The sequence below is a fragment of the Elgaria multicarinata genome, chromosome 16 (assembly GCF_023053635.1).
Source record: "Elgaria multicarinata webbii isolate HBS135686 ecotype San Diego chromosome 16, rElgMul1.1.pri, whole genome shotgun sequence".
NCBI classification, from domain to species: domain Eukaryota; kingdom Metazoa; phylum Chordata; class Lepidosauria; order Squamata; family Anguidae; genus Elgaria; species Elgaria multicarinata.
The window spans coordinates 16,372,961-16,398,581 of NC_086186.1; the positions used below are offsets into that span (position 1 = coordinate 16,372,961).

General features: G+C 44.7%; 2 protein-coding genes across 3 annotated transcripts in view; both read left to right on the forward strand.

Annotated features, from left to right (window-relative positions):
- GATM (glycine amidinotransferase) overlaps positions 1-25,621 on the forward strand; it is a 250,974-nt gene that overhangs the window by 39,437 nt on the left and 185,916 nt on the right. The window lies entirely within an intron of this gene.
- PDE8A (phosphodiesterase 8A) overlaps positions 23,011-25,621 on the forward strand; it is a 111,258-nt gene continuing 108,647 nt past the window's right edge. For both annotated transcript variants that reach the window (XM_063142552.1, XM_063142553.1), the window contains exon 1: positions 23,011-23,817. In XM_063142552.1, the coding sequence (XP_062998622.1) occupies positions 23,593-23,817 (225 nt within the window). In that variant the 5' untranslated portion in view covers positions 23,011-23,592. The remainder of the gene's footprint in view (positions 23,818-25,621) is intronic.

The window sequence follows — 25,621 nt, forward strand, 5'->3', positions numbered from 1 at the left end:
GCATAGGATTGTACCCTAAAGCGGTCTTGATGTTAAAGCAGCAAAGTCTATGTTTACATATTCACATCTTGCAATATTTTGCATAATATGTAAATGTGCTGCCTGGGTTTGTGGGTGCAGCTTCCAGCCCTAGAAATTTTGCATGGTGTGACACTTTATAGCTTGCTCTTCAGCCATCTATTTATAATTTTGAGCGCAATGCCTTCTCCCGTGATTTGCCACAGACGACGGCTAGAAATCATTGTGAGATGCTCTGTCCATTAAAAGGACGCCGGAGTGAGCGGAGTGTGCCATCTTTTTTGTGGTGGTTAACCTTGATGCTCTGCAACAAATTCAACGTGACAGTAGAGATTAATGGTAGTAAACGGCTGGCAAACCTTTATCAGCAGTTGATTGTCTCAGTTGCAAGCTGCTGCAAACAATTGCAGGAAGCAATTGTTGCATTGACTCGATTGTCCTGACGCAATTGTGCATGGCTTTCCTTTTTAGAGTGTAGCTAATGTGAAAACACTTTGGCAACTTCCGAAAGCCAAAGTTAGGTGGCTTAGTTTGGGCATATTCATATGGCAGCTTCGGAGAGGAACCGATGCACATTCAAGGCGCATAGATCTGTCCTCCCATGGTTCTCCCTCCATATACATGAGGGATCATTGGATTATGAAATCACAAACTATCCCAAGACATCTACAGTGCAGAAGGGAGAGTGAGAAGAGCTTCAGAACTAGGAGAACATCAAGATATAAGACAAACCCTGATGGATTTATTTATTATTATTTATTTTATTTAGAATATTTATATACCACTCCCGATTGAAAAATTTCGGAGCGGTGTACAAGGTAAAATGAAAAAAAAAAAAAAAAACCAGATTAAAACAGTTAAAACAAAAATTTAAAAAGAAGCAAAAAACAAAACAAAACACACAGACAGAAATCCAAGGCTGCATGTTAAAGAAAGGCTTGTTGGAATAAAGATGTTTTCAGGAGGTGCCGAAAGGAGTACAAGGTTGGAGCCTGCCTGACCTCCAGAGGCAGGGAATTCCATAGGAGGGGAGCCACCACGCTGAAGGCTCTTCCCCTGGTGGATTCCAAACGGAGGATGGATCTAGGTGGAACCACCAGGAGCAGGCCCTCAGATGACCTCAGTGACCGGGCAGGTTGGTAAGGGAGAAGGCGCTCTCTCAGGTATCCTGGTCCTAAGTTGTTTAGGGCTTTGTACACAAGTACAAGAACCTTAAACCTGGCCCGGTAGAGAATAGGCAGCCAGTACAGTTCCCTCAGCAGAGGAGTTCCATGCTGGAAAGTGGCAGCTCCAGACAACAGCCGAGCTGCAGCATTCTGCACTAGCTCCAGCTTCCGGAGCAGCTTCAAGGGTAGCCCCACATAGAGCGAGATGCAGTAATCCAATCTTGAGGTTACCAATGCCTGTACCACCGTGGTCAAGCTATCCCTGTCCAGGAGAGGCCGTAGTTGGCGAACCAACCGAAGATGGTAAAAGGCACTCCGAGCCGTGGTGGCTACTTGAGCCTCCAATGACAGAAATGAGTCTAAGAGTACCCCCAAACTACGAACCTGTTCTTTCAGAGGAAGAGCAACCCCATCCAGAACAGGCAATGAGCCTGTCTCCCGGACTTGGGAACCACTCACCCACAGGGCTTCCGTCTTGCCAGGATTCAGTCTCAGTTTATTGGCCCTCATCCAGCCCATTACTGAGTCTTGGCACTGGTCCAGGACCTGCACAACCTCACCTGATTCAGTTGTCACAGGGAGATAGAGCTGCATGTCATCAGCATATTGATGGCATTTAGCTCCAAATCCCCTAATGACCGCTCCCAACGGCTTCATATAGATGTTAAATAACATTAGGGACAAGATGGTGCCCTGCGGCACTCTATAGCTCAATTGCCAAGAGGCCGAGGACTGATCACCCAAAGCTACTCTCTGAAAACAACCCCGTAGGTAGGACCAGAACCACTGTAAAACAGTGCCTCTGATGCCCATCCCACGGAGTCGATCCAGGAGGATACCATGGTCGATGGTATCAAAAGCCGCCGAAAGATCGAGCCGGATTAACATGGATCAGACCAAAGGCCTATTCCTTCCATGGCCAAGCAGCTTTTTGCTATTAGACACACTTTTGTGTGTATGTTCCCCCTGATATAGTGCTGGTTCCAGGTTTTGGAGAGCTCTTGGGCAAATCACCCTCAATGGGCCCCCTCCATAAGTGAGTCTACCTTCTCAATGCCATTGCTACCAGCAGAACCTCCTCCTCCTCCTCTCCCTCATGATTGCTACCACTGCCTAGTCTTGCCAACTCTTGACAGTGCTGGCTCCAGGTTTTGGAGGCCCTTAGACTTCTCTCCCTCTGTGAATCTACCTTCTCACCACCATTGCTGGTGGCTCCTCCTCCTTACTGATCCCACCTGCTTGCTTGACAGGCAGAGGGCCAGGGAGCAAGCAGGAAGTGACATCTCCTGCTCCTCCTTCTCAGCATCACTATTGTCTGTTCCAGAATGAGAGGCAGGTTGCATTGATGAAAAAGAGGAGCAGCTCCAAGGGGGCTCTTCTCAGTGGGCCCCTGCTCAGATATGGGCCCTTGGCAAGAGCCCAACCATGCCTAATGCAGGCTCTGCCTTAAGATGCGTGGGTTTTTTATGCATTTCTTTTTAATTGCAGAACTCCGACATTCAGAGAATTGCAGATTTTGAAAGATAACTGAGTTTGCATATTGGTTTGGAAGTGTGGAATTAGGTAATCGTATGAATGAGTTTCTTCCGCATCCCAACTCTCAACAGTACAGGGTTTGAAATGAGGGATGGGTTGGGCCTAGACTTAGTCATACTTCGAGTAGACCCGCTGAAATAATTGGGGCTTAAATCAGTCATGAATAACTTAAGTCCCCTTGATTTTATTATGTATGACAATCTCTGGATCGAAGCCAATGATTTCCAGTGGGGGAGAATTTCTTGCGATGCTGCTTAGGAAATTAAGGGAGCAATCCTAGGCATGTTTAGACAGCAAAAAGCCCTTATAACTCCCAGCATTTCCCAGCCAGCATGCTTGGAGTTGTTTAAACACGCATAGAATTGTGCCTTAAACGTGTGGGTTGGTTAGAAAATGTCTTTTTGTTTGATTTGTTATGCTCTTTCTCTGTTTTATCTCAACTGTTTTGCAATCCTCCAGCCTGGTTATTAATAAACTTTTAAATTTGGACCCACGCCACCAGGAGAGACTTGGAGGGAGCAGGGCAAATTACCCAGACATCTTTGAGTTCCCTGTCCTGACCCTATGTCACTCACTGGTGATCTTTGCTTTTTGAGAAGGAGAGTGCAAATGCCAACATGATTGGCCAGAATTGGAAGCAGTGACAGTTTGTCATGAGCAGGATTCTCCTTGTGGGCTGCTGAGGATACCTTGGCATAATCTTGTTTGTTCCAGCATGCCTTTGGAGAATAATCTGGTCCTCCATCTATGTTAAGGATTTGTAAAGTTTATGTTTTAATATTGTAATTTTTTTGGGCACATTTCTTTTCCTAGGTTTAAAATGTTTGTGTTTTAAATTTTGTAAGGCCGCCTTGAGGCCCAGTATTGGGCAAAAGGTGGGATACTACTACTACTACTACTACTACTACTACTACTAATAATAATAATAATAATAATAATAATAATAATAACAACTAACACTTGCAAGGATGAAATTGCAACAGATTGCATCAGAACCTTTCCCAAGTCTATTTCCCAAGTCCATCTTGGCTACTTGATCCCATACAATCGATCTAACTTCAAACTGAACAGGTCCACCCTAGCTCATCCTCTGCCACCTTGGTGCCTCCCCAGATGTGTTCAACTACAGTTTCCATAATCCCCAGACAGCAGGGTCAATCTTGAGGGCACCAGACTGGGGAAAGGTTGCCCCAGGTAGACAATAGCATGTCATTCAACTCCAGAGAAGATAGCATAAAAAATGTCTCAAATGCAGTTGTTATTCCTGCCCTGCCCATCTGCAAAACACACATGGTAATCTTTGATTAGCTGTTGCAAAGTGAAATTTCTTCATAGGCTTCCTTTATAATAGCTTCCTTGTGTACATAAGTACTTAACCTGGTTTATTTGAACTGCGTCACTTAATGCTGCAAAGATACTTGATTAGCAGAAGTAATGAAAATGGCCTGTTCTTTGTGTCCATCAAGCTGATTTATTATGTATGCAGTTGGATTATTTTATTTTATTTTTTAAAAGGAGCATGTGTTTAACATCCTTGCCATTTTTGGTGCATTCCATGCTCTGCTGCAGACTGATGTGAGAATTTTATCGGTCACCTCTTCTCTCCTCACCTCTTGAGTGCAAAGGGAGGCTAACATGGAAACATGTTCTGGTGTTAGATGCTCCTCCATTTTAAGTGACTTGTCACATGGCGAAACGGAACTGCCCTGATTTATTATCAAAGTCCCACAAAAGCTATTGACAGGGACTCTGTGCCAGGCTTGATAGCAGCATAGTGCATCCTTGGCAGTTACTGAAGCCTCAGCACCAGTGGTGTAGTGGACTCAGGGTCATGGTCTCAGATGTCATGACACCACTGGAATCATTTTCAGAACCATCAGAGCCAGTTGGCCCCTCAGAAGACCCTGGCACTAGCCAAGATGGTCTGGGACCCTCATGGGTGAGGCCTTTGAATCTGCTTCCTAGAGAAGCCGAGAATTCAGCTTTGGAGGCAGAGGAAGACGTTGGGCCACCACCTAGCCCCCGAGAATGCTTGAGCCTCAAAGTCCATGAGAGGATGGTTGCCAGGCAAAGGAGTGCTTGCCTACTGAAGAGGACTACTCAGGAGTTGGCCCCTCCACATGAGGAGGACATCTGACAAGCCTCTGATGAGAGGCAGCTGAGTACTCGGTGGGGTTCTAGTAGCTTTAGCTGTAACAGTTCTCACTGGTAACTTGAGAACTGCTGGAAACAATGCCTCTCCCTGTTCCAGTATCTGCTACCTTGCTTCCCGTGCCTTGTGCTATGATGGACATCCAGTGCTACTGATCCCTGGACTGTTTCTTGACCCTGCTTCTGTACCAAGTAATGTACCTGACTGATTTACTGTACTTGACCTTCTGCTTGTTACCTTGACCACTCTTGCTGTTGCCTGATCCTCGTTGACTGACTAACTGTGTTCTGATTGCTGTCTGGATTTTTGACCTCTCCTGCCTTAGCCTAACCTTCAATGGATTGAAACCTGCATGCTGTGCTTAACCATCTGTTTGCCAAACTGACTGTTCTATTGCCTACCTCTCTGTATGTGCTTGCAAAGAGCCAGGACTCAGTCTAGAGCAGAACACAGATGTCCCACAGTAGCTGAGTGGAAATGAATTTTCCAGGTGTGTTAGACTGCAATTTCCATCACCCCAGCTGTCATGGGGAGTTGAAGGCCAAGACTTCTCAAGGGCACTAGGCTGCCAGAAGACTGCTCCACATAGATCCCCCCACCCCACCCCGGTCCCTGAGAGTTATTTCAGGCACCCCCTCTTGATTGTGAAACGCCGATGTGGCAATTAGATTACTGTGAGTCAAATGCAAGAGATGGCTTCTGCTCAGTGAATGTAGCCGTCCAGGCCATGTGTCTGCCACATGTCATACTTTTTATTATTATTATTTTAAGGATTAGATTGAAATACTGAAAATATTTTGGCATGTGCTCATTTTGGAATGAATGGAAAAATAGAACTGGATGGAGCCCATGTGGCTCAGTGTTAATTCTGCCATTAAGCAGAATGCAGTGGTTGCCTGAAGCGGTGCATGCTGGGTATGGGGGCAGCGTTGGTTCCCTCTGATTCTTGTGGCTGTTTCTGCCCTCCAATGCATCTGTGATTTATTTATTTATTATTTATTTATTACATTTCTATACCGCCCAATAGCCGGAGCTCTCTGGGCGGTTCACAAAAATTAAAACCATTCATAATATAAAACAACAGTATAAAACCATAGTACAAAATACAATATAAAAGCTCAACCAGATAAAAACAGCAGCAATGCAAAATTACAAATTTAAAACACCAAGTTAAAATTTATTTATAGACAGTTAAAATACTGGGAGAATAAAAAGGTCTTCACCTGGCGTCTAAAAGCATATAATGTAGGTGCCAAGCGAACCTCCTTAGGGAGCTCATTCCGCAGCCGGGGTGCCACAGCAGAGAAGGCCCTGCTCCTGGTAGCCACCTGCCTCACTTCCTTTGGCAGGGGCTCGCGGAGATGATGGGGAAGCTGGCTTATTGCTGGCCTTGGTTGGCTAGCTGAGCAGGTGGAGAGGTGGCCAGCTGAGGCCATGCACTCCAGCAGATGTCATGCATGTACATGCCATGGTGTAGTGGTACATTTTGGAAGGGCAGTTGCTTGACATAACATTCCCCATGGCTCCACTTCCCCAAAATGGAGGCAAATGCGTTGAGACATGTCAACTAAGGGTGCAATAGTGAGCATGTTTCAACAGAAAAAAGTCCTACAACTACTTTATATAAAAAACTACTTTTTTATATAAAATAATGTAACAACAATAGTGTGTTGTAATCTTCTATGATGATCACAACAGCTCAAGGGTGGGATGTTTTGATTCTCTTTGTGCCCGGAACAATTCACTCAGCTTGACAAAGTAGTGACGGATTGCTTCGTAAGATGTTTGCGAACAAAATAATTATCTGCTATTAGTGATCGCTCATTGATTATTTAACGGGTGACCGTCATAGATGTACAAATGAGGTTGGCATTACTTAATGCTAAATGGATTCCAATCATTACTAGGTGAGGTGCCCCAAACAGCAATATGGGGAATAGACACTTAATTTTTAAAAGAGACTTTTAACAATTTCTGGTAAATTAGCCCTAGATCTATTTCCTTATCAGAACCAAGTTGACAACTCTTCAACCAGAAGAAAGTGAAAAGCTGTCCTTCCTTCCTGAAATCTCCCCATATAGCAGAAGGAGGGAAGGTTTTATTTTGGACTCCCAGTATTAATCTCTCCAACTTTAATCCCCCCCACCAGAACAGTATCAGCTGTTAGGGCTCAAGGAAACCAACCCCCCTCCCCATCTTTCACTGACTCGCTCAATATTATGTAGATCCTGGAAGCCACTCAAATGGTTATATGTCCTTGTTGGGCCATTTTCTTTTAATTTACAAACTAATATATTTCCATGTACCCGGGGGATAGAGTGGGCATGCAGAATCCACTAGATTACTTTTCAGTGGCCCTGTTTCTCTGTCAAAATGATGGGCATAAGACCACACAGGTTTGGTATTAGCAGGAACAGTTAATTTTGTAGTTTTATGCAAGTGTAGTTCTTGATCTAAGGTTCATAGGGGCATTATTCACTGTTCCTAAAGAGGGTAATGACCAGCACTCCTGAAACAGAACTGTATCGCATCTCCTCAGATTCTACTGTAATTGAGGGAAAGTGTACAGGTTTCCTTTTAATACTGTTAAATCATTCAAGATGTGTTCTGCATTATTACATTCTGCATTGGTTTATGGCACTCAGCAAATATGCCCTTCTGATCTATTTCAAAAAAGTTTTGTTTAGATCCCATGATGGGTGAAAGAAGAAAAGTCTTCTGCCTTTGGGGTTATTTGAAAGCTCTCAAGTCATAATTAGTACATCAAGAACATGTTTCAAATAAAAACAACAATGTGAAGATGTTGTTGGCTGTTGTTTTTAAAGCGTCAGCTGGACAGATTTGGGTTTTGTTTGTTTGTTTTTTGTTTTATGTCCAAAGAATGTCATTTGGCTTGAGACCAAGCGTGGAAAGTTCCAATTAAAAATTATAAAAAGAAAAAAGAATTTGTTCATGGAAGCCTTTGCCAAAAAATAAAAATACCCACAACCCAGAAGTGGTCACACGCTCTGATTTCTAAGAAAGATTGAGATCTGATAAGCAAGCCCAAAGCGCTGGAGATGTCTGTCCAGAAATGGATTGTGCAAAAAATGTACTCTTGAGCTCTAAGCCTACAGTTGAATCCTGGATCCTATTGGCATCCCAATCTGGTTGGTTGGTGGTTGGTAATTTCTTATCTGGTGAATAGGCAACTGAAACCAATTTGCTCCCCAGGTTTCTCCTTTGCGAATGCTAATGCTGAATTTATTCTTTTGATATTCTGTTTTGAAAACTCAGTCATTCAGTGTTCTATTATATTGTGCAGCTGACAGAGCGTTCCATATTTGACAGGATCTGAGGGTTGCTGAGTGGTCGGGTGGCCACTTACCCATTGCCAGAAAAGAAGAACTGCATCTCTCTCTCTCTGTCTCTGTCTCTGTCTCTGTCTCTGTCTCTCTCTCTCTCTCTCTCTCACACACACACACAGAGGACACAGATTTGCAAAGAAATGGCATGTGCTAACTTATAGGTTTAGATGCATATTTGGAAATCAAGTCTTAAGGGTGCAGTCCGATCCGGACGCCTATCAGCCTCTGAATTTGGAGGCTTATGGCCATCCAAGGCAGAGTGGAAAGAGTGGTGGAGGTTTTCTTTGCCTCTGTGCTTCTGCTGTCTAGCTGGAGCTCTGTGGAGTGGGAAGGAAGCAGGGGAGGCTGGAGGATTCTTCATAACCTGGCCTCCCCAGTCGGACAGTCCCCTTCCCACAAACAGAACTGCCCTCTTTCCCTCCTCTCCAAGGTCACCTTTGTGACCTCGGAGAGGTAGCTGGCATACTTCTCTCCATGCTGGCTGCAAGAGGAAGCGGGTGTGGAGCTCAGACTCCTGGATCCGAGGTCGGAGCACTATCTCCAACCTTGGATCTAGGAATCCGAACTATCCTATGGCCTCCAGAAGCTGTCTAGGGGGCCATAGGCTTGCTCCCAAAGTGAAAGAGAAATAACAATGCTTCTCACAACACTGGAGAAGATTGTGACCAGGTGATTTGTATGCCTGGCCAATTTGCCATCTAGGTAAATTCTTGATGGGCAGCTTCAGGACCCCATTTGCGCTCTCCTTCTTATGGTTCTTTATCTTTAAGCTGGTCTTGGACTTGACAGCCCTTCCAACAGAGGATGCCTTCAAACAGAGAGGTGTCCTCTGTAAAATAGGACACACAGCCATACTGTCAAGTAGCAATGGTATTATTTATTATAAGTTGGGTCCAGATTTAGGTGAATGAAATGGAGCTGGTGGAAGTTAATGTTCCCACTCTGCTCCTCTCCACAGAAAGCCCTTACAGCCCCCTGGAAATGCAACACAGGGGGTCAGGGGGTTCTTCTGAATGGCGTGAGCTGTGGTGAGGGGAGACGAGGGATGCCCTCCCTCCTCTAGAGTGGCATATGTGGTTCTTTTCTTGCCATAGGCTGAGATATGGGCCATAGCGACTGGCCCAAGATCATCCAGTGAACCGACACTGGGTCTCCCTAGTCCTAGTCCGACTCTAACCACTACACCACACTGTCCCTCACTGACACTGGGCACCATCACAAGACAAGAGGACAAACTCTGAGTTATTTCATTTATGATATATGTTTACTTGAGGAGCCAGGGTGCCTTTTGGCTTTTCTACTTGAGGTGACCAGATACCTTAATTAGCTCTCGGCAGGTTTGTGCCTCACTTGCTGTATACGTGTGGAATGTGTGTGCAGAAGAAAGTAAACAGCAAAAAGTAAATTAACAAATACATTTAATCTGAACAAATTTGATAACTGAGCTCTTAAGCCTAGAAGGTGAGAATAATCTGCCTCAACAGTCCCCAGTTGTAGGTCACTCCTTGGATTAACATCAAAGTACTTCCCAACATTTTTTTAAAAGCTTGCAACATTTTCTGCAAAGATTATCCAACCTTGTGCATTATTAGTTACATAACTCATTGTTGGTCCAATTTGTTAATGTGTTTCCTAAAACTTGAGTAACAGCAGAAAGCGTTGTGCCACATGCTGTACAAGGCTGCCTGTAGAATACTGAACAAAGTCGGCACATTACAGGGGACAGTCCTCTATGGAAGGTGTCCTCTATTTGACGAGCTGTGAAGTCCAAGCGGCTTTAATCAGCTGTTAATTTGCTGTATTTACTTCCAGCTTCGTTGCAAAATTGAGATCCGAGCACTACACAAAGAGCATTTCCTTTTCTGCTTTTCTGTTGCATAACTTCTAGGTGACACTGTGGTATAACAGAGTAGCATAAACACATAATTGAAAAAGCGGTTTCTTTTGCTTTCACAATTAAATACCGCCTTTTCCCTGCTCTAAAACAACTTGCCGAAAATTTGTGAGGAGATTACTTTAATGGTGCTGGTGGTTACTGTCTCTCTCCATCTACCCCCTCAGATGTTCACTTGACTTCCAGGGCATTGTAGTGGAAAACAAGTGGTTGCTGCTGCAAAAATGTATCAGGTGCCATATTTTTTTTCCACCACAAAGTCCCGAAATTGATCTAACTTCCAGGGTGTCCTTGAATACAAAGATGGTGGCTGCCTGGAGTTTGTTTTAAGGAGGACCCAAGGGAGGTGTCTCAATGGAAGGCATTGAGACAAGCTCTTGCACAATAAACCTGGAAGCTTTTTCACAGGGCTGGTCTGCATTTTGAATGACTGGGGAATCCTCTTTTTGAAGCAGATTGCACAGCATACGTTAACCCACATTTTTCTCCCCCTGCCATGTGGTTATAGGACAGCTTCCCCCCCCCCCCCCAGATCTTTGTTGGTGTGTGTGTGTGTGTGTGTTTGTAACCCAATGCAACAACATCTAAGCCCTTTGCCCCAGGAGTCCCTTGAAGTGTGGAACAAAATGAACTGCCTCAACCCTAGCAATTTTCTCTTTTTTGGTAGATTATTAGGCAGCCGGGATGTGTGCTCTGTGGCTTTTTGGCGGCCTGTTGCAAGCAAGCTGCATTAGTTGCATAACTCCCTTGGATTTAGAAAGGCATAACCAAAACTGACATTTTGCTTTTGCTGACAAAATAAGACTGCTGCTGTACTGAACCTTGTTCTGGTATAAGAAAGGAAGACAGCAGGGTATGTCTATCAACATGCACTCTGTTCCCGAGTTTTCTTGATTACTCCTGGTTTTCTGGTACCCAGCTCATGTAGATTACTGTCCCTGGTTTTGCCTTTTCAAATGATGTTGGAGGTGCTTTTTTAAAAAAAGTTTTGTGAGTGTGTGTTGCTACAGTCGGCTGTGATGCCAACAGCTGGCATCCTAGGGCAACTGCCAGGGGCCCATTGTCTTAGTAGGGTCTGCTACATCTGCAACCCTCCATTTTTATTTCCCAGAATGCCCTGGAGTGGCACTACATCAGGCCCTCCATGCTTGGCTGCTGCACCTGTATGCCTCCATTTTAATTTCCCAGAATGCCCTGGAGTGGCACTACATCAGATGATACAGGGCACCGTGGGAAATTAAAATGGCAACTCCCAGCCACCCTGTTACTGCCGCAGTCAAATAATCCTGACGGGGTGGAGCCCAAAATGTAAGAAGGGGATCCACCAGAGGGAATTTTGCCCTGAAATCTTGCTGTGGCTACAGTTCAGGGCACAACTCTTTCTGCAAGTAGCTAAATGTCTGAGGAAATGGGGACTGAATTCATCTTGTCTGTAGCACGTGGCATAATCTGCATGAGCGTTAAGTCACCAAAGAGCACATAGCTTGCCATTTCACACATGCCAATGATAGAGGCTCCATTTGTAACTGTGGATAACAACAGATCTTAGGAGAATTCTTCCTATCTTTAGGTTAAAGGATTCTTCTATCTTTAGGTTAAAGAACAAGCACTTCCTTGGCTCTTAAAACTGAGCGGGAGAAGCTGTTGCTGAGTAAAATGAACAGTGCGTAGCAGAAAGAGCACAGCCTGTAGCAATCCGTAATGGGAAGTAGAGTTTAGGCAGCATGAGAACATGAATGCCATAAAGATGTCCCTGTTTTCATCTGTGATGGATGGGGTGGGTGTAGCATGACAACATGAGAGAGAAGTGGGTGATGAGGGATGGCATTCTGGCTCCCATAGCTGTCAAAACCTGTTTAGGAGGAGGCAATGGAGGCTGGTGGCTCCATGTTAGTGGGGCAGTAGATACGTTCCAGGGTTCAGTCAGAACTGTAAAGGAGCTATTCAAGGTATTGAGCACCTTGGATAGGTCTTTTAGAGTTCTGACTAGTTCTGGCTGAAACCTGGAGATGATTCACAACCCCATTGATATCACAGCCAACAGCCTCCACTGGGAGGAGGCATTTTTAATGCTGAAACAGACATTACTTTAAATCTGTTTCCAACCTCTGCTTCTATTGGCAGAGGAAAAGATCCTGACGGATCTTATTTGGGAAAATCAGCTTGTATGTTGGCACATTTTTAGCAGAAAACCCTTTTGCCCCCAGACATTGCTGTGGCTGTATTTTTAAATAAATTAAAGCCCAGGAAGGGGAAAGAATCACATGTGGTTCTGAGTCCTGTGCAGGTTGGCCCTTAAGTTCCTGCCAGTACTTTTTTTCTTTTTTGCACCTGTGCGTAGAAATCGTGGAATTTACACAGCCTTGGAGATACTCTGCATTCCATATCTTGACTACATAATTGCGCCTTTTTTTACCTGAACAGTCACCTAAGGTCACATCACGCCTTACTAGGGAGGTAAAGGGCAAACCAATCTAGAAGCCCCCCCCCAAAAAAACCACTTGCATTTCCCCCCTCTTTTTTTAATTGCTCCTTTTCTCGCCTTCCAAGTCTGGAGACTGGCAGCGACTGTAACAGCAAATTGAAGATATCTAGGAAATTAATCCTCTCCCCGGCTAAGCAAAGAATGGAGGCTTCCCTGCCAATGCACGGAGGAGCTTTGTGGGGTGAGATTCTTTACTTAGAAAGGTGGGGAAAGGCTAAACTCTCCTTTCTCACCCCTGTGCTCCCACTGCTCTTTGGGTTAGATTGTTGCAACAGTCAACAATCTCTTATAGTAGCACCCTGATGGGAGATGCTCTACCTGTGGAACTTCTGCCTTCCTAAGATCTCTTAGCCCAGATTTCCACATCTTCTTTTTGGCCTTACAGAGGCTTGGTGTTTGTGTAACAGGCAGAAAATTGAACAGGTGCAGCTCTCCCTGGGCCACATGTCCTAGGCTGTCAGATAATACTGTAAAATACGTTGCTGCTTTGTGATTTTCCCTCCGTTTCACCCCCAATGACAAGTCACTAAATGATCTGTGTCTGATGGGAGGTGAGGTGGAGGAAACTAATTTTGGCCCTCGATTTTCTCTCCCACCACATTTGTGTATATATTTGACATTTCATCTTATTTTCCATGTATATATCGCCAAATATGGTAATTCTCAGCCGTCGTGGCTGAAATGTAAACATGCTAAGCGCACGGATCATGAAAACTGTACAGTTAAACCCCGGGAAAATCTAGTATTTAGTTTTGCTACAGAAGCACACGCTTGGCCGCATGGTTGAGGACAAACTTTTCAGAATAGAAGTGTCTGGATTGCAAAATAAAAGCAGGGGTAAAGGACTTCTCAGCAGCGCCACTGAGCGCTCCCACACTCATGCGCAGCTGACCCTAGGAGGAGTGGCAGCATTCCTAAGAGACTTCTCTGTCTTGAAAAGACAGAGCTGTCCGTCCCAAAATGGTCCTCCCATGCTACGTTCAAATGACTAAATGCCTTCAGAACTAGGAAGCTAATGCCCTCAGGGGCTAACTCAGTAAACCACATGCCACAACATCAGCCTCTCCCACTACTCCCTTCAAATTAAGCCTTAATTATACAGGTCACTGAGAAAGTACTTGCCCACGAAAGCTTTCCATGTGTGCTTGGTCCTGTTTAAAGGCACTTATGATGTGAGCTGGCCTAGCGGTGTATTTTTGACACTCCAGGAATCAGTGGTCTGGATTGGTGCGCCGCTGCTACTGCTGATGACCAGGAGCGCATGGAAAGCCATTTAGGATGCAATCCTATGCATGTTTAGAAAGACAAAAAGAAAAAGAAAAACTTACAAATCCCAGCATTCTTCAGGCAGGGGAGCGGTACAGCTTTTCTCTGTATAAACAGGCAACCTGCCTGTTCACTGAGGTCGTCAGAGGACATACTCCTGGCCTGATTGGAGTCCACCAGGAGAAGAGTCTTCAGCGTGGTGGCCCCCTTTTTCTGGGACTCCCTGCCTTTGGAGGTCAGGCAGGTGACAACACTGTGTTGCAACCAGTGTTTCCTGAAAACAGGAAGCATTCCTTGACTGACAGCCATGGGTTTTACTGGCATTCTTTCTTCTTTTTTTAAAGTGTAATTTTAATGGTGTTTTAATTTTTGTATCTTTTACTCTTTTACTTCTTACGTTTGCCACTCTGGAATCTGTTTGAGATATGGAGTGCTATAAACATTTTGTAAATAGTAAATAAATAAATATGCATAGGATTGCACCCTTAGGTACATATTTAGCTAAGAACTTTATATGTGGCTTGTAAGCCAGTGTGGTTATTTTCCAGATGCTGGAAGGTATCAAACAGACTTTCTTAACCTGGGACCATTGAGATGCTTTGGGCCACAACGCCAATCAACCCCAACAAGTGTGGTCAATTGTCAGGGATAATGGGAGTTACCCAGAAGGCACCAGGTTGGGGAAGGAAGGCAGTATAGAAGCAGCCCCCCCCCCCCAGGGTAACCATATTTTAGGGTTGGTAGGTGTCCTGTTTCACAGAGGACACTTTCTGAAGGACTGCCACAGGATAGTCCTCTATTTGAAAGTGTCCTTTATCTGAAGGACAAAAGAGTCCAAGGCTGCTTTACAGATAAAGTAGGGTGACCAACTGTCAGGATTTCCCTGGATTTGTCCTGGTTTTTGTTCTTTCCATGGTGTCAGGGGGGATTTTCTATAATTTTCAATAATGTCCTGGAATGACACACCTTCCCTTTTAAGGCTGCCATTAGCATGGCAGGAGGGAATGACATGCTTTCTTGAGGCACATCATTCCCCCACCCCGAGCTCCAATTGAGGTCTTAAAGGGGAAAGTGGGTCATTCGTGGACATTATAGAAAAGGCCCCAATTGGTGTGGACGGTGGTGGTGCAGAATGAAATCCTTTCCCCTCCTCCACTCCAATCGGGTTCTTTAAGGTGGCGGGGGAATAATGTACTTTCTGCAGGACTCAGAAAGCTGCTTCCCCACACACACACTAGGTGTCCTCTTTTTTGGTTTCCCAAATATGGTCACCCTAGATAAAGAATCATAAAAAGAGCAAGCAGGGGCTTTTAAATTGCCCATCAACAGGTAACACCAGGACAGCAGATGGAAGAGGTGGGGTACACAGGTCACTGTATTCCGCATTATGGTGAGATGCATTGAAGTTCTATTTAAGCTATGATGTCTAAGTCTGCATCTATTATTACATTTATATCCCTCCATTTCCCCCCTCACATGGTCCTCCTCCTCCTCTCCATTTTGTCTTCACAACAACCCTGTGAGGTAGATTAGGCTGAGAGTCAGTGACTGGTTCAAAGTCACCCAGTAAGCTTCATGCCTGAATGGGGACTAGAACCTCAAACTCCTGAATCCCGGTCCAACACTCTAACCACCACACCACACCAGGGTATGTTATACACCATAGATGTTAGCATATGCACATTTTAACTGGACGTATATCCTCATTTCTCCTTTTCCCCCCAGTGTTGCCTTTCCCTGCTTTTGGCGACATTTAAGTGGCTACCCATTTTTGTGAAGCGCCCAGAGAGCTTTGGCTATTGGGCGGTATAGAAATGCAGTAAATAAATAAATACCGTACTTCAGGGTCCTTTGGGCTCCAAAGGTAGGACAGAAATCAAGTCCATAGGTCCAGATAATGACATTTGTCAGCATTAACTTCCTTTCGAAATATTCCACTTCCAGCTATAAATATGTAGAAAGTTCAGACATAATTTCTGGAATTACTGTTCTGGTTACATGTTCTATTTGCTCTGTATTGACTGTTTTTTAATGCTGTTTCTCTCCTCCCTCCCCCTTTCTCCCCTTTTGCTGTTTTCTTGCATACCTGTACTTTGTCCCTGGAGAAAGCTGACTAAAGGCTTTTGGACTTCTTAACTCTGTAGGAAAAACAACTTCTTTTCTTTTTTTAACTGTCCTTGGGGAAAAGATCTATGAATGATAATGCATTTCTGGAATAATTTAAAGCACTAAAACCTCCCCCCACCCCTTGGCTTGGTTGTTAACTTTAAAGGCTTCTGGTTTCCCCTGTGTTACTTACAGTGTCAATATTTCTCTTGTCGTCTACGAAGGGAGTAAATAACTACCCTGCCTTTATATTCCTCATCCAGGTATGTTGGATGAGGAATATAACAACAACAAAAATATCTTCAGTGCACAGTCCTATGTATATTCAGATAGAAAACCGTCCTACAATTCCCAGCATTTCAATGCTGGGAGTTATAGAACTTTCCCCCTGTCTGATCATGCATAGGATTGCGCCTTTAGTAAAGCATTTAAGATATACTGCAATCATCTATACTTTTATAGTAAGCCCCATTGACACCAGACACAATACATTCTCAACCCTCCCACTGCTACCTTTAAAGCCCTACATGGTTTGGGTCCAGGCTACCTGCGGGATCGCCTTCTCCCATACAATCCGCCCCGTGCACTCAGGTCCTCTGGGAAGAATCTACTTCAGTCAGCAAAGACTAGGCTGACTCTGGATTGTATGCACCGTTCCAACTTCGTCAGTAATACACGTTTTCAATTTTTCAAAAGTTAAGCAATCACCATAACATAAACATATAAGCTTGGCATGTTGGCTGCAGGTTCTAACCCCCGTGGTAGACTGTTTGCTTCCTGAAGAGAAATGTTGGATTCTATGTCCAAAATTGCGGTAAGGATTTCTAATCTGTAATTGACAACTTCTAGAAACAGCATAAATCTAAACCCACAAGGAGAAAGTACGTTTTCCCTTGTTTGTACTCTTTCATGTTTATGACATGTTTTGTCCTTGTTAATCACCAGTAACTTTGCTATATGTTTATTAAATGTTTGCTAAACGTCCATTGACATTCATTATATGACTGCTGGCTAGGATGAATCGTGTTAAGGCTATTGGATATGCACAACACATTGGGCTCCCTATATTTTGTGAGCTCAACTTCAAGAGTGTTGGTGCAGCCGTAACAGGGTATACAGGGCATATAGGCAAGACCCATATCACTTTTGTATGCGTCCATCCCCATTTTTGCATTAATTTGTGATTTTAGAAAATCCCCATGAAAATTTGCTCATGAAATCCCCATGCTCACCCCCCTCAAAATACACTTTTTAATGTATATTTTGATAGAGGTTTTTGTTTGTTTGTTTTGGGCTTTTTGGATTTGTTTGTTTGTTTTGGAGCTTGCATCTGAAACATTCAGGAAGAACAATAGCCGGTGGATAATAGAAGTCCTTAATGTCAGCCCATAATTGAATTCAGAAAGATTTAGTTCCACAAGCATCCCTTCTATGATGCTGCTAAATCCTGATCCAGCAACAATAGCTTGATAAATCTACAACCATAAAGTGGTTGGGAATGATGGGAATTGCAATCCCACACTTCTGGAGAATGCCAGGTTGGGGAAGCCAGTGGTCATTTTTCTTATTCATAGGGAGATCCCTCCCCTTCTAGGGGAGGCTGGTGGCTCAGATGACAGTGGGACAGTTAATCCACTCCAGGTCTCAGTCGGAACCAGTCAGAACTCTAAAGGAGCTTGCACTTTTAGAGTTCTGAACCAAAATAAGTTCAGCACCTTCCATAGCTCCTTTGGAATTCTAGCTGGCTCTAACTAAAACCTGGAGTGGATTCACAGCCCCACTGACTTCCTACCCCACTGACATCTGAACCTCTAGCCTCCACTGCCGCCTTCCTTTATAATAGGCATTCATTGCAACCGTCCCACTCCACTGCCTAAAGTAGTCCAATGCAGCAGGTTGGGGTGGGGAGAAATATTGCAACTCGAGTCTGCTGCTTATACTTTAAAAAAACCTGGCCCTCTGTCTTTTGTAGATTGTGATATCTGACAGCTGTGCAATTTTACAAGGCATTGGATTTGTGTGTGTTTTGCCACGGTACTTGAGAGGTCAGGCTTCTTGTAAATTTCGCTTTTAGAGCTGTCGGCACACAAAGCGGTCAAATGGATTGGGGGAAGGAACTCTCATAGACTGGTGTTGTTATGGGTGTGAGAGAGCAAGTGCAGTGTGTATGTGTGTGTGTGCAGGGGGCTGTTGAGGATGTGCCTTCCATGGCTGAGCATTACGTGAACATTGTGGATTCCCAATAATTGTAGAAGTAGTTTGTACTCTTCCTTGTTCTGTTTGGTGCGCGGTTATCTGTCATAACATACTAACTATGAACTCTGTTCTAAAAGTGCCTCTCCAGATGTTTGATTGATTGATTGATTGATTGATTGATTGATGGGTAGCATTTTTATCCTGCCCCTTAGCAAAACAACAACTTCCCAAGTTGTCTTACAAAAATAAGAAATAAGACAGTACCTGCCAGCAGGCTGTCCTTTGCAACTTCTCTTTGAGGTGACACCTGCTCATTTGGTGTAAGAGCAGGGTGTAAAGGCATATGATGCAGACAAAAGACTAGAAGGGCCATACTGGATCAAACCAAGGGTCCATCTCATCCAGCATTTGTTGACACAATGGCCAACCAGATGCCCATGGGAAACCCACAAGCGGGACATGAGCGCAACAGCATTCTCCTGCTCATGTTCTTCAGCCACTGGAGTACATAGGCATACTGCTTTGGGTCCTGGAGGTAGCGCAAGCGCATAGCCATCATGACTCGTAGTCATTGATACCCTTCTCCTCCATGTACTTGTCTAATCCTCCTTTATAGCCATGCAAATTGTTGGCCATCACTACATCTTGTGATAGCTACCTTGCTGAAGATATGGTCAAGATCTGGGCAGCAATGCCTGAATAGGAGACTGTCTGGGAACTCTGGCAGCTTAGGTGGGTTTTATGGAAGAAGAAATTCAGGATATAAATGAAATTAATAATAGTTGTATTAGGAGAGGGAAATTTGACAGGTGCCAAAGTTCTCCTAAAGTAGACAATTCATACATCCCTATCTGGAAGTGTCTGCATCCGAGGCAGGAGGCCTTTCAATACCAGTTGCTGAGCACTGCGAGCATGAGGATACTGATGTGCTCATGTCCAGCTTATGGGCTTCCCACAGGCATCTGGTTGGCTGCTATGGAAACAGTATGTGGGACTGTAGGCCTTTGGTCTGATCCAGCACAGCATTTATTATGTTCTTATGATAACTCAAATGATTTTCAAGTCTGTTTGTTTGTTTCTTGGATAAATTGTTTTCGAAACTGCTGCTATTTATCATTCTTTCAGTTTGCATACTGAGACTGGATTCATTGGAAAACATTAGATCTTTAACAAATTGTTAGAAGGCTGCAATTCAGGATGTCGAGAATTTTGGTTTTGTTCGCAAAACACACAAGCATGGCCTGCCCTAAAAACGATCCCGTGTTTGCCAAAAATGTTTGCAAAGTGATGGACATGCGCTTGTACAAATTTCCTTGTTCGATTTTGCGCCAATTTTCCTGTGGACTGAATCAACTCCATTTCAGTCTATGGAGGAACGTTGCACAGATTTCACATTCAATCACTGCTCAACTTGCACAATTTCCCCATTTACACAGAGCGAGCTCTTTTACTACAAATAACACCATTTGCTTAAAGTTGTTTTGTTTCATCTTTCTTTTCCTTAAATGCATGCTGTTGTTGCTTTTGATTTAATAGGTTGTCCTGCTCAGCCCAAGCACAACTTCATCAATGCTTGTGCATACTATAATTATGCAGGTCTTCCCAGGAAACGTAACCATCAGTACCTATCCCTAATCAAAACATTAAGTAGGTGGTAATTATCTCCAGTAAAGCATTGTAAACACAGAAAGGTTAAATGTAGAGGACATTTCTAACTAATGCAGATGATAGAGGATATATTGCCATCTTTGTTTTTAATGGCAGGGCTCTTATGATATGAATAGGGGTGCAAGTAAAAATACAGCAGTGAACGTTTCCCCAAAGATGGAGAGTCTTTACCATCACAGCCATTCACTATAGGTTACCTTCTTGGTTTCATCTGCTAATTTAACTGTTATCAGAAATGAAATGTACCATTCCACAATCCTTGGACCCAGCTACTTTGCAACTGCCATTGTTAAATCCTGTTGTGTTATCTGCCTTTAGGATTGCAGCTTAATGAATTGCCTGGTAATAAATTCCACAAAATCTATTAGAGCAGAATATATTGATTTATTTATAAATATCACTCCATAGCCAAAGGATTTCAGAGCACTGAATAGCAGAATAAAAGCACCATATTAAAATAGTTAATGGTTGTTGTTTTTAAACCCAGAGTACTGAGAAAACTGACTTTTGATAAACCCAGGCCAATCACTCAAGGAAGGCTTCCTGAAATAATGTTTGCAGGAGGTGCTGGAAGCAACATGACATTGGCTTAATTTTGTGCTACCTCCAGTATCCGAGGCAGTAAGCCTATGTATGCCATCTGCTGGGGAACATGGGTGGGAGGGTGCTGTCGCACCTATGTCCTGCTTGTGGGTTCCTGGTCAACAGCTGGTTGGCCACTGTGTGAACAGAGCGCTGGACTAAATGTACCCTTGGTCTGATCCAGCATGGCTCTTTTGTTATTATGTACTTGTTCTAAAACGGTTCTGAATTCTCTTTAATATGGATTCAACAATATTTTGTTTTTCCTGGGTGTTTTTTTTTGGGGGGGGGAACAGCTTTTTGAGTATACTGTATACAGAAAAGCGGCCTGCAAGCGGTATCACTCAACTAAACAGGCTTAGGACCTGACTGTAAACATGAAATCCTGTGTATACTTCCATGGGAATAAGTCCCATTGTAATCAGAGGGCTTTCTTTCTGGATCAATTTTTTTTAGGACTGCATTATAAAAGTTAACTTGTGTGAACAGAATGGTCCCTTGGTCTGAACCAGCATGGCTGTTCTTCTGTAACTGCAAGAACAAGAGTAGGGCGCGAACGCCAATTCCTCTGCATATTTACACAGCAGCGAGTTGAGCCCGGCAGGGCGATTTCCTCCAATTTTCTCCAACCTGGAGGCCTACTCTCTAACCCCACACACCGCAATCCCTGTCTATTGCCTGTACTACCTGAGCCTGGGATTCCCACCCCTTCAGGACCACCCTTTAGAAATCAGCATTAATCTCCCAGCAGATGGTTGAAAGCAACGCTGGAGATATTAATAGTTTGCTATTGCGTAAAATATCTGGGGAGCGCTGGCAGGAAAAGGAAAGATGATTAATAATAATAATAATAATAATAATAATAATAATAATAATAATAATAATAATAATAATACACATTTCCAAGAATAACTCCAGGCAGAGTTGGCAACCCTAGCTGAGGCTGATGGGTGTTGTAGTCAAACCAACTGAAGCCACACACCCCCCCGGTTGTGGGCTGGCTTTCTGCCTGGGGAAGATTGCAACCCTCCTAAATCTCGCCCAGGCCCTGCGTAAAGAAACAAAATGGAAATTTCGGTTTTGAACGGGACCACCACCATCCTCTCTTCCTCCGCCTTCCTCGTTTCTGCCCATGCGCCGGGCCAGGCCGGGAAAGCCAGCGAAGCTCCGCAGCCAGTTTGAAGTTCGCTCCTCCGCCGCCGGCCGGGCGCGCCGCGCCGGATTGGCCCCTGCCGTGGATTTGCATTGACGCCACCAAGGGCTGGAGGTCAGCGCTGGCGGGGGCTTTTATTGGCTGCGCCGCCGCCTTCGCCGCTGCTGCGCCTGCCGGGGCTGTCAAACTCCGGGGCAGATTTTTTCTCTCTCTCTCCTTCTCCGTTGCTTTTCGTTCTTTCTTTCCGGGGGAGAAGAGGAGGGAGAACCCAGAGAAAAGACCCCGAGAGCCGGGCAGCCTCCTCGCTTTGCGGGCTGGCTTGCGCCTCGGAAGGGAAGGGAAGGAGGCGAGCCCGGGGGAAGGCGAGGCGAGCTGGCGGTTTGGCTGCGGAACAGCAGCTGCAAAGATTGAAAGCCCGGAGCGCCGCGGGGAAGGGGAAGGACCGGGGGAGGCAACTCCTCCGCCGCGGAAAGGAGGCGACCAGCGCTGAGCCGGCCATCGCCACCCAGCGCCTGGGATTTATCCTTCCCACCCCCCGCCCCGCAAAGGAAACCCCTCTCTCTCGCCATTTTAATTCATTCCACTCAGGTCGGACCCCCCCTTTCATTTCTCCACCTACATCCCCCCCTTTTTTTTGACGGGAAAATTAAATTTGGCATCGTTTTGGTGCAAAATAATAATAATAAAATAATAACAATAAATAGTGATATATAATGGAGGTGGAGGTGGCGGTGGCGGCGGCGCCCACGGACAGCAAGATCTCGGGTGATTCCTCTGGATCCTTTTAAACTTCTCTGCGTTTGTGACCATCTCTCTTTCGGCTGTCCTTCCGGAGGTGGAGGGGGGGTGGCAGTGAGAAAATAAGTATTCTCCTCTCCTTTTCTCGCTCGTTTCTCCCCTCGAGAGAGCACCCTCGCTGCGTCTTTCACATCCCTGGTTGTGAATCCATGCTGGCGTTTTGGGTGATGCGCTCCGTTTGAAAGCTCTTCTCCTCCTCCTCTTCGCCCCCTCCCTCCACTTCTCTTTTTGGGTGACCGGAGAAAGGAAAGGCCGTTTCGCTGGAGGAAGAAGCTTCTTTTTCCTCTCCAACCTCCCAGGTGGGAAGAAGAAAGGGCTGGGAAGGGAAGAAGCCCTTCCGAAAAGAATTGGGTCCAAGGGAACGTGTGAATGTCCACGACCTGCAGGTTTTCGGCTGGAGAGGTGCTGGGAGAGGAGGAGACGTCGCCGTCTGGCCAGGAATATGAATTGGACGAGCCTTTGATGAGGGTTACACTGTAACACCGGAGGGGGGGTCTCTATCCCCCTCCCAGCCTGCTCAGGAACCACAGTTTGGATTTGTTACGGAGGGAAGGAACAATTTCTACACTTGGGGGGACTTGGAGGGGGGAGGAGAGAAGGCAGGGGGTGGGGGCTTGGGGTGGGGCCAAAGGGTACCCCCACTTACTCCTTCGTTTTAATTTGTAATATACCAGAAAGGCATCTGGAGACGACCATTCTTCTCTCCCCACTCCCCCAGGCCCCCAAGTTTGGAATTGGATTGCAAGCTAAGGAGGAAGAAACAATATACCATCCAAAAAAGTGCATGGATCTGATCTCTGTGTAATCCAAGAAGACTGGGGAGGGTTTTTGGGGTCCCCCCCCTCTCTTAGTCTTTTAACTAGCAATTTTGTGTGTGTGTCTCAAAAGTATGGGATTGTTTTAACTCCTCAACCCCAGTTGAACTTCCCCTCTGGTCCACCTCCCTTCTCCTGCGGCTCTTTAACTCGCTTTGGGAGGTCGAGATTAAGAAAACTTTGTTTGGAGGGGGGAAAAGAAGAAGAGGCAAAGACAACCCCCCCTCCCCAAGCACACCATGTTTCTTTGGATTCAGGGTTTATGCCTAAGGAACAGCTGACAATGTGGATTGGGGCATTTGATCAGCAAGCAGACACAATCTATTAACAAAAAGACATCAAGGAGCCCAAGTGGAAAGGAGGAGAAAAAGAAGTAACCTTGAGCACTAGTGACTTTAAAAACAACAGCCATGGGCTGCGCTCCTAGCATTCACATATCTGACAGCAGGGTGGTTTATCACAGTAACAAAGAGCTGGAGGACTCGAACTCGTCACAGCAACAGCAAGGCAACCCTGTCCCGGGATTATTCATTAAATCTTCCAACACCACGTACAAGCTGAGGACTAATCCCTGCAAGAAAGGCGCACGGGACAACATGGAGGGAGAGTCTCGCACCAATAGATCCAGTGTTAAGGTAAATGGGGGTTTGAGAAGCTGGGGGTCGGGTGTGGGAGAAAAGAAGGCTTGTAGGATCATAGAGATGGAGGCTGACTTTTCACTTGTTGACAAATCAAACAGGACACTGGCCGCTGGTGAATTGATTTTAGGCTGGCTGGCGACCTGTTAATTTGGAAGCAGCAAATTTCGTGGGAGGGTTATTTCTCCTCTACTTCCACCCCCCAAAAAAATATAATTGGGTTTTGTTGAATTCCTACCCCCTACCCCACACCTTTTCCTCACTCTCTTGCTTTTATGGGACCGGAGTTAGGAAGGGAAAGAGAGAAGAAGTTCAGGGTATGTGTTGATTCATATTGCTTGGACTCCTTCGGCCTGTTTATGTCTATCAGACTAAGTAGTATATGAAGGGTTACACTGTAACACTGTGTAAACTTGCAGCGACAAATTTCTGTGATATTGTCCCCACCCCCTTTCTGGGTTACCAGGTTTCTGTTTGCATAAGCAAAAGTTTATTTTAAAACCTTTTCTAATCAGAAACAGAATGGACAGAAATGTTGATTTGAGGCTTTGATTTTCAAGCGTACACACACAGATGTTGGCCTTAACTTCTGCAACAATTTGTGGGTGTTCATATGCAGGTTGATAACAAAATTTCCAGGAACGTTACTAATGGGAGGCCGGAGAAAAGACCTTTGTGACTTAAAAAGTTAATTTATTAGATTGGGGGAATGGTAGGGACAAGGTTTTGGCAATTTGTAGAGTGTGGCTCTGATCAAGAAAAATCCGGTTGGTTTGCAATCGATTTGCACGCGTCTCTCATGTAAGATGTTCCAGATAATTGACTTGTGTATAATATCCAAGCAAATGTGTTTAGGATGAGGGTAAGGAAAATAAGGAAGTTTGTCCCACAAGAACCAAAAGGCTAGGGATATTGACGCATTCAACAAAACATATTTTTTTTAAAAAAGGGTCAAAATGTACACAGTGATGCTGGTCCCGTATGAGGACTAATTGGAGTTAAATTGGAATGTGAGAAACATAGGGTTTACTGCAACCTGAAGTATTGATTTCAGTAAAATTCCATTATTTATAATTTGTTTTTACTTCATTTATATCTCACCTTTTCCCCAAGGAACTCAGGGTCATATACTGGTGTGTGTGTGTGTCCGTGTCCATCCATCCTCTCTTATCCTTGCAATAGTCCTATGATCACCCCGTGGTGATTTGAACTCAAGTCTCCCTGGTCCAAATTCAGCACTCTGTGTGCTACACTAACCTGTCTGCAATATGTGGATGAAAGTTTAAACCAGCTTAATTCCAAGGGTTTCAGCAGAACTTGACTGAGGTTTAAGTTGTCCATTTGCCGGAATGCTTTAGGGTTTCTTTCTTTCTGCCCCCTTCTGATTTTATACTTTTGCATTTTTCCCAGAAATGAATAACTGGGTTAGAGATTTACAGGAATTATGCACTGATTGCAATCCTACTTACAAGGAAGTAAAGGAGGTGGTGATCTTAGCACCTGAAGCTTAAATGTGGTACCTGTATCCCCCTGCCAAATCTTCCATTTGTGTGCGAATGTGTGGTAGAAAGGCTTAAACAGCCTCGTTTGCAACACCACAGCTCCTTCAGAATTAATGCACCATCACCTGTTTTGTAGTAAAACAAAACAACAAAAATCTTGGGAGATCTAGTAGAATATATCCTGCATTACTTGTATTTTGGGCCTAACCACATTTCCATGAAGGCAAGTTCGAATTAAATCAGCCTGGATGGGCTGTGAGTTGCAAGTAAGACTGTAAACTCTGTCAAATACAGTTGGG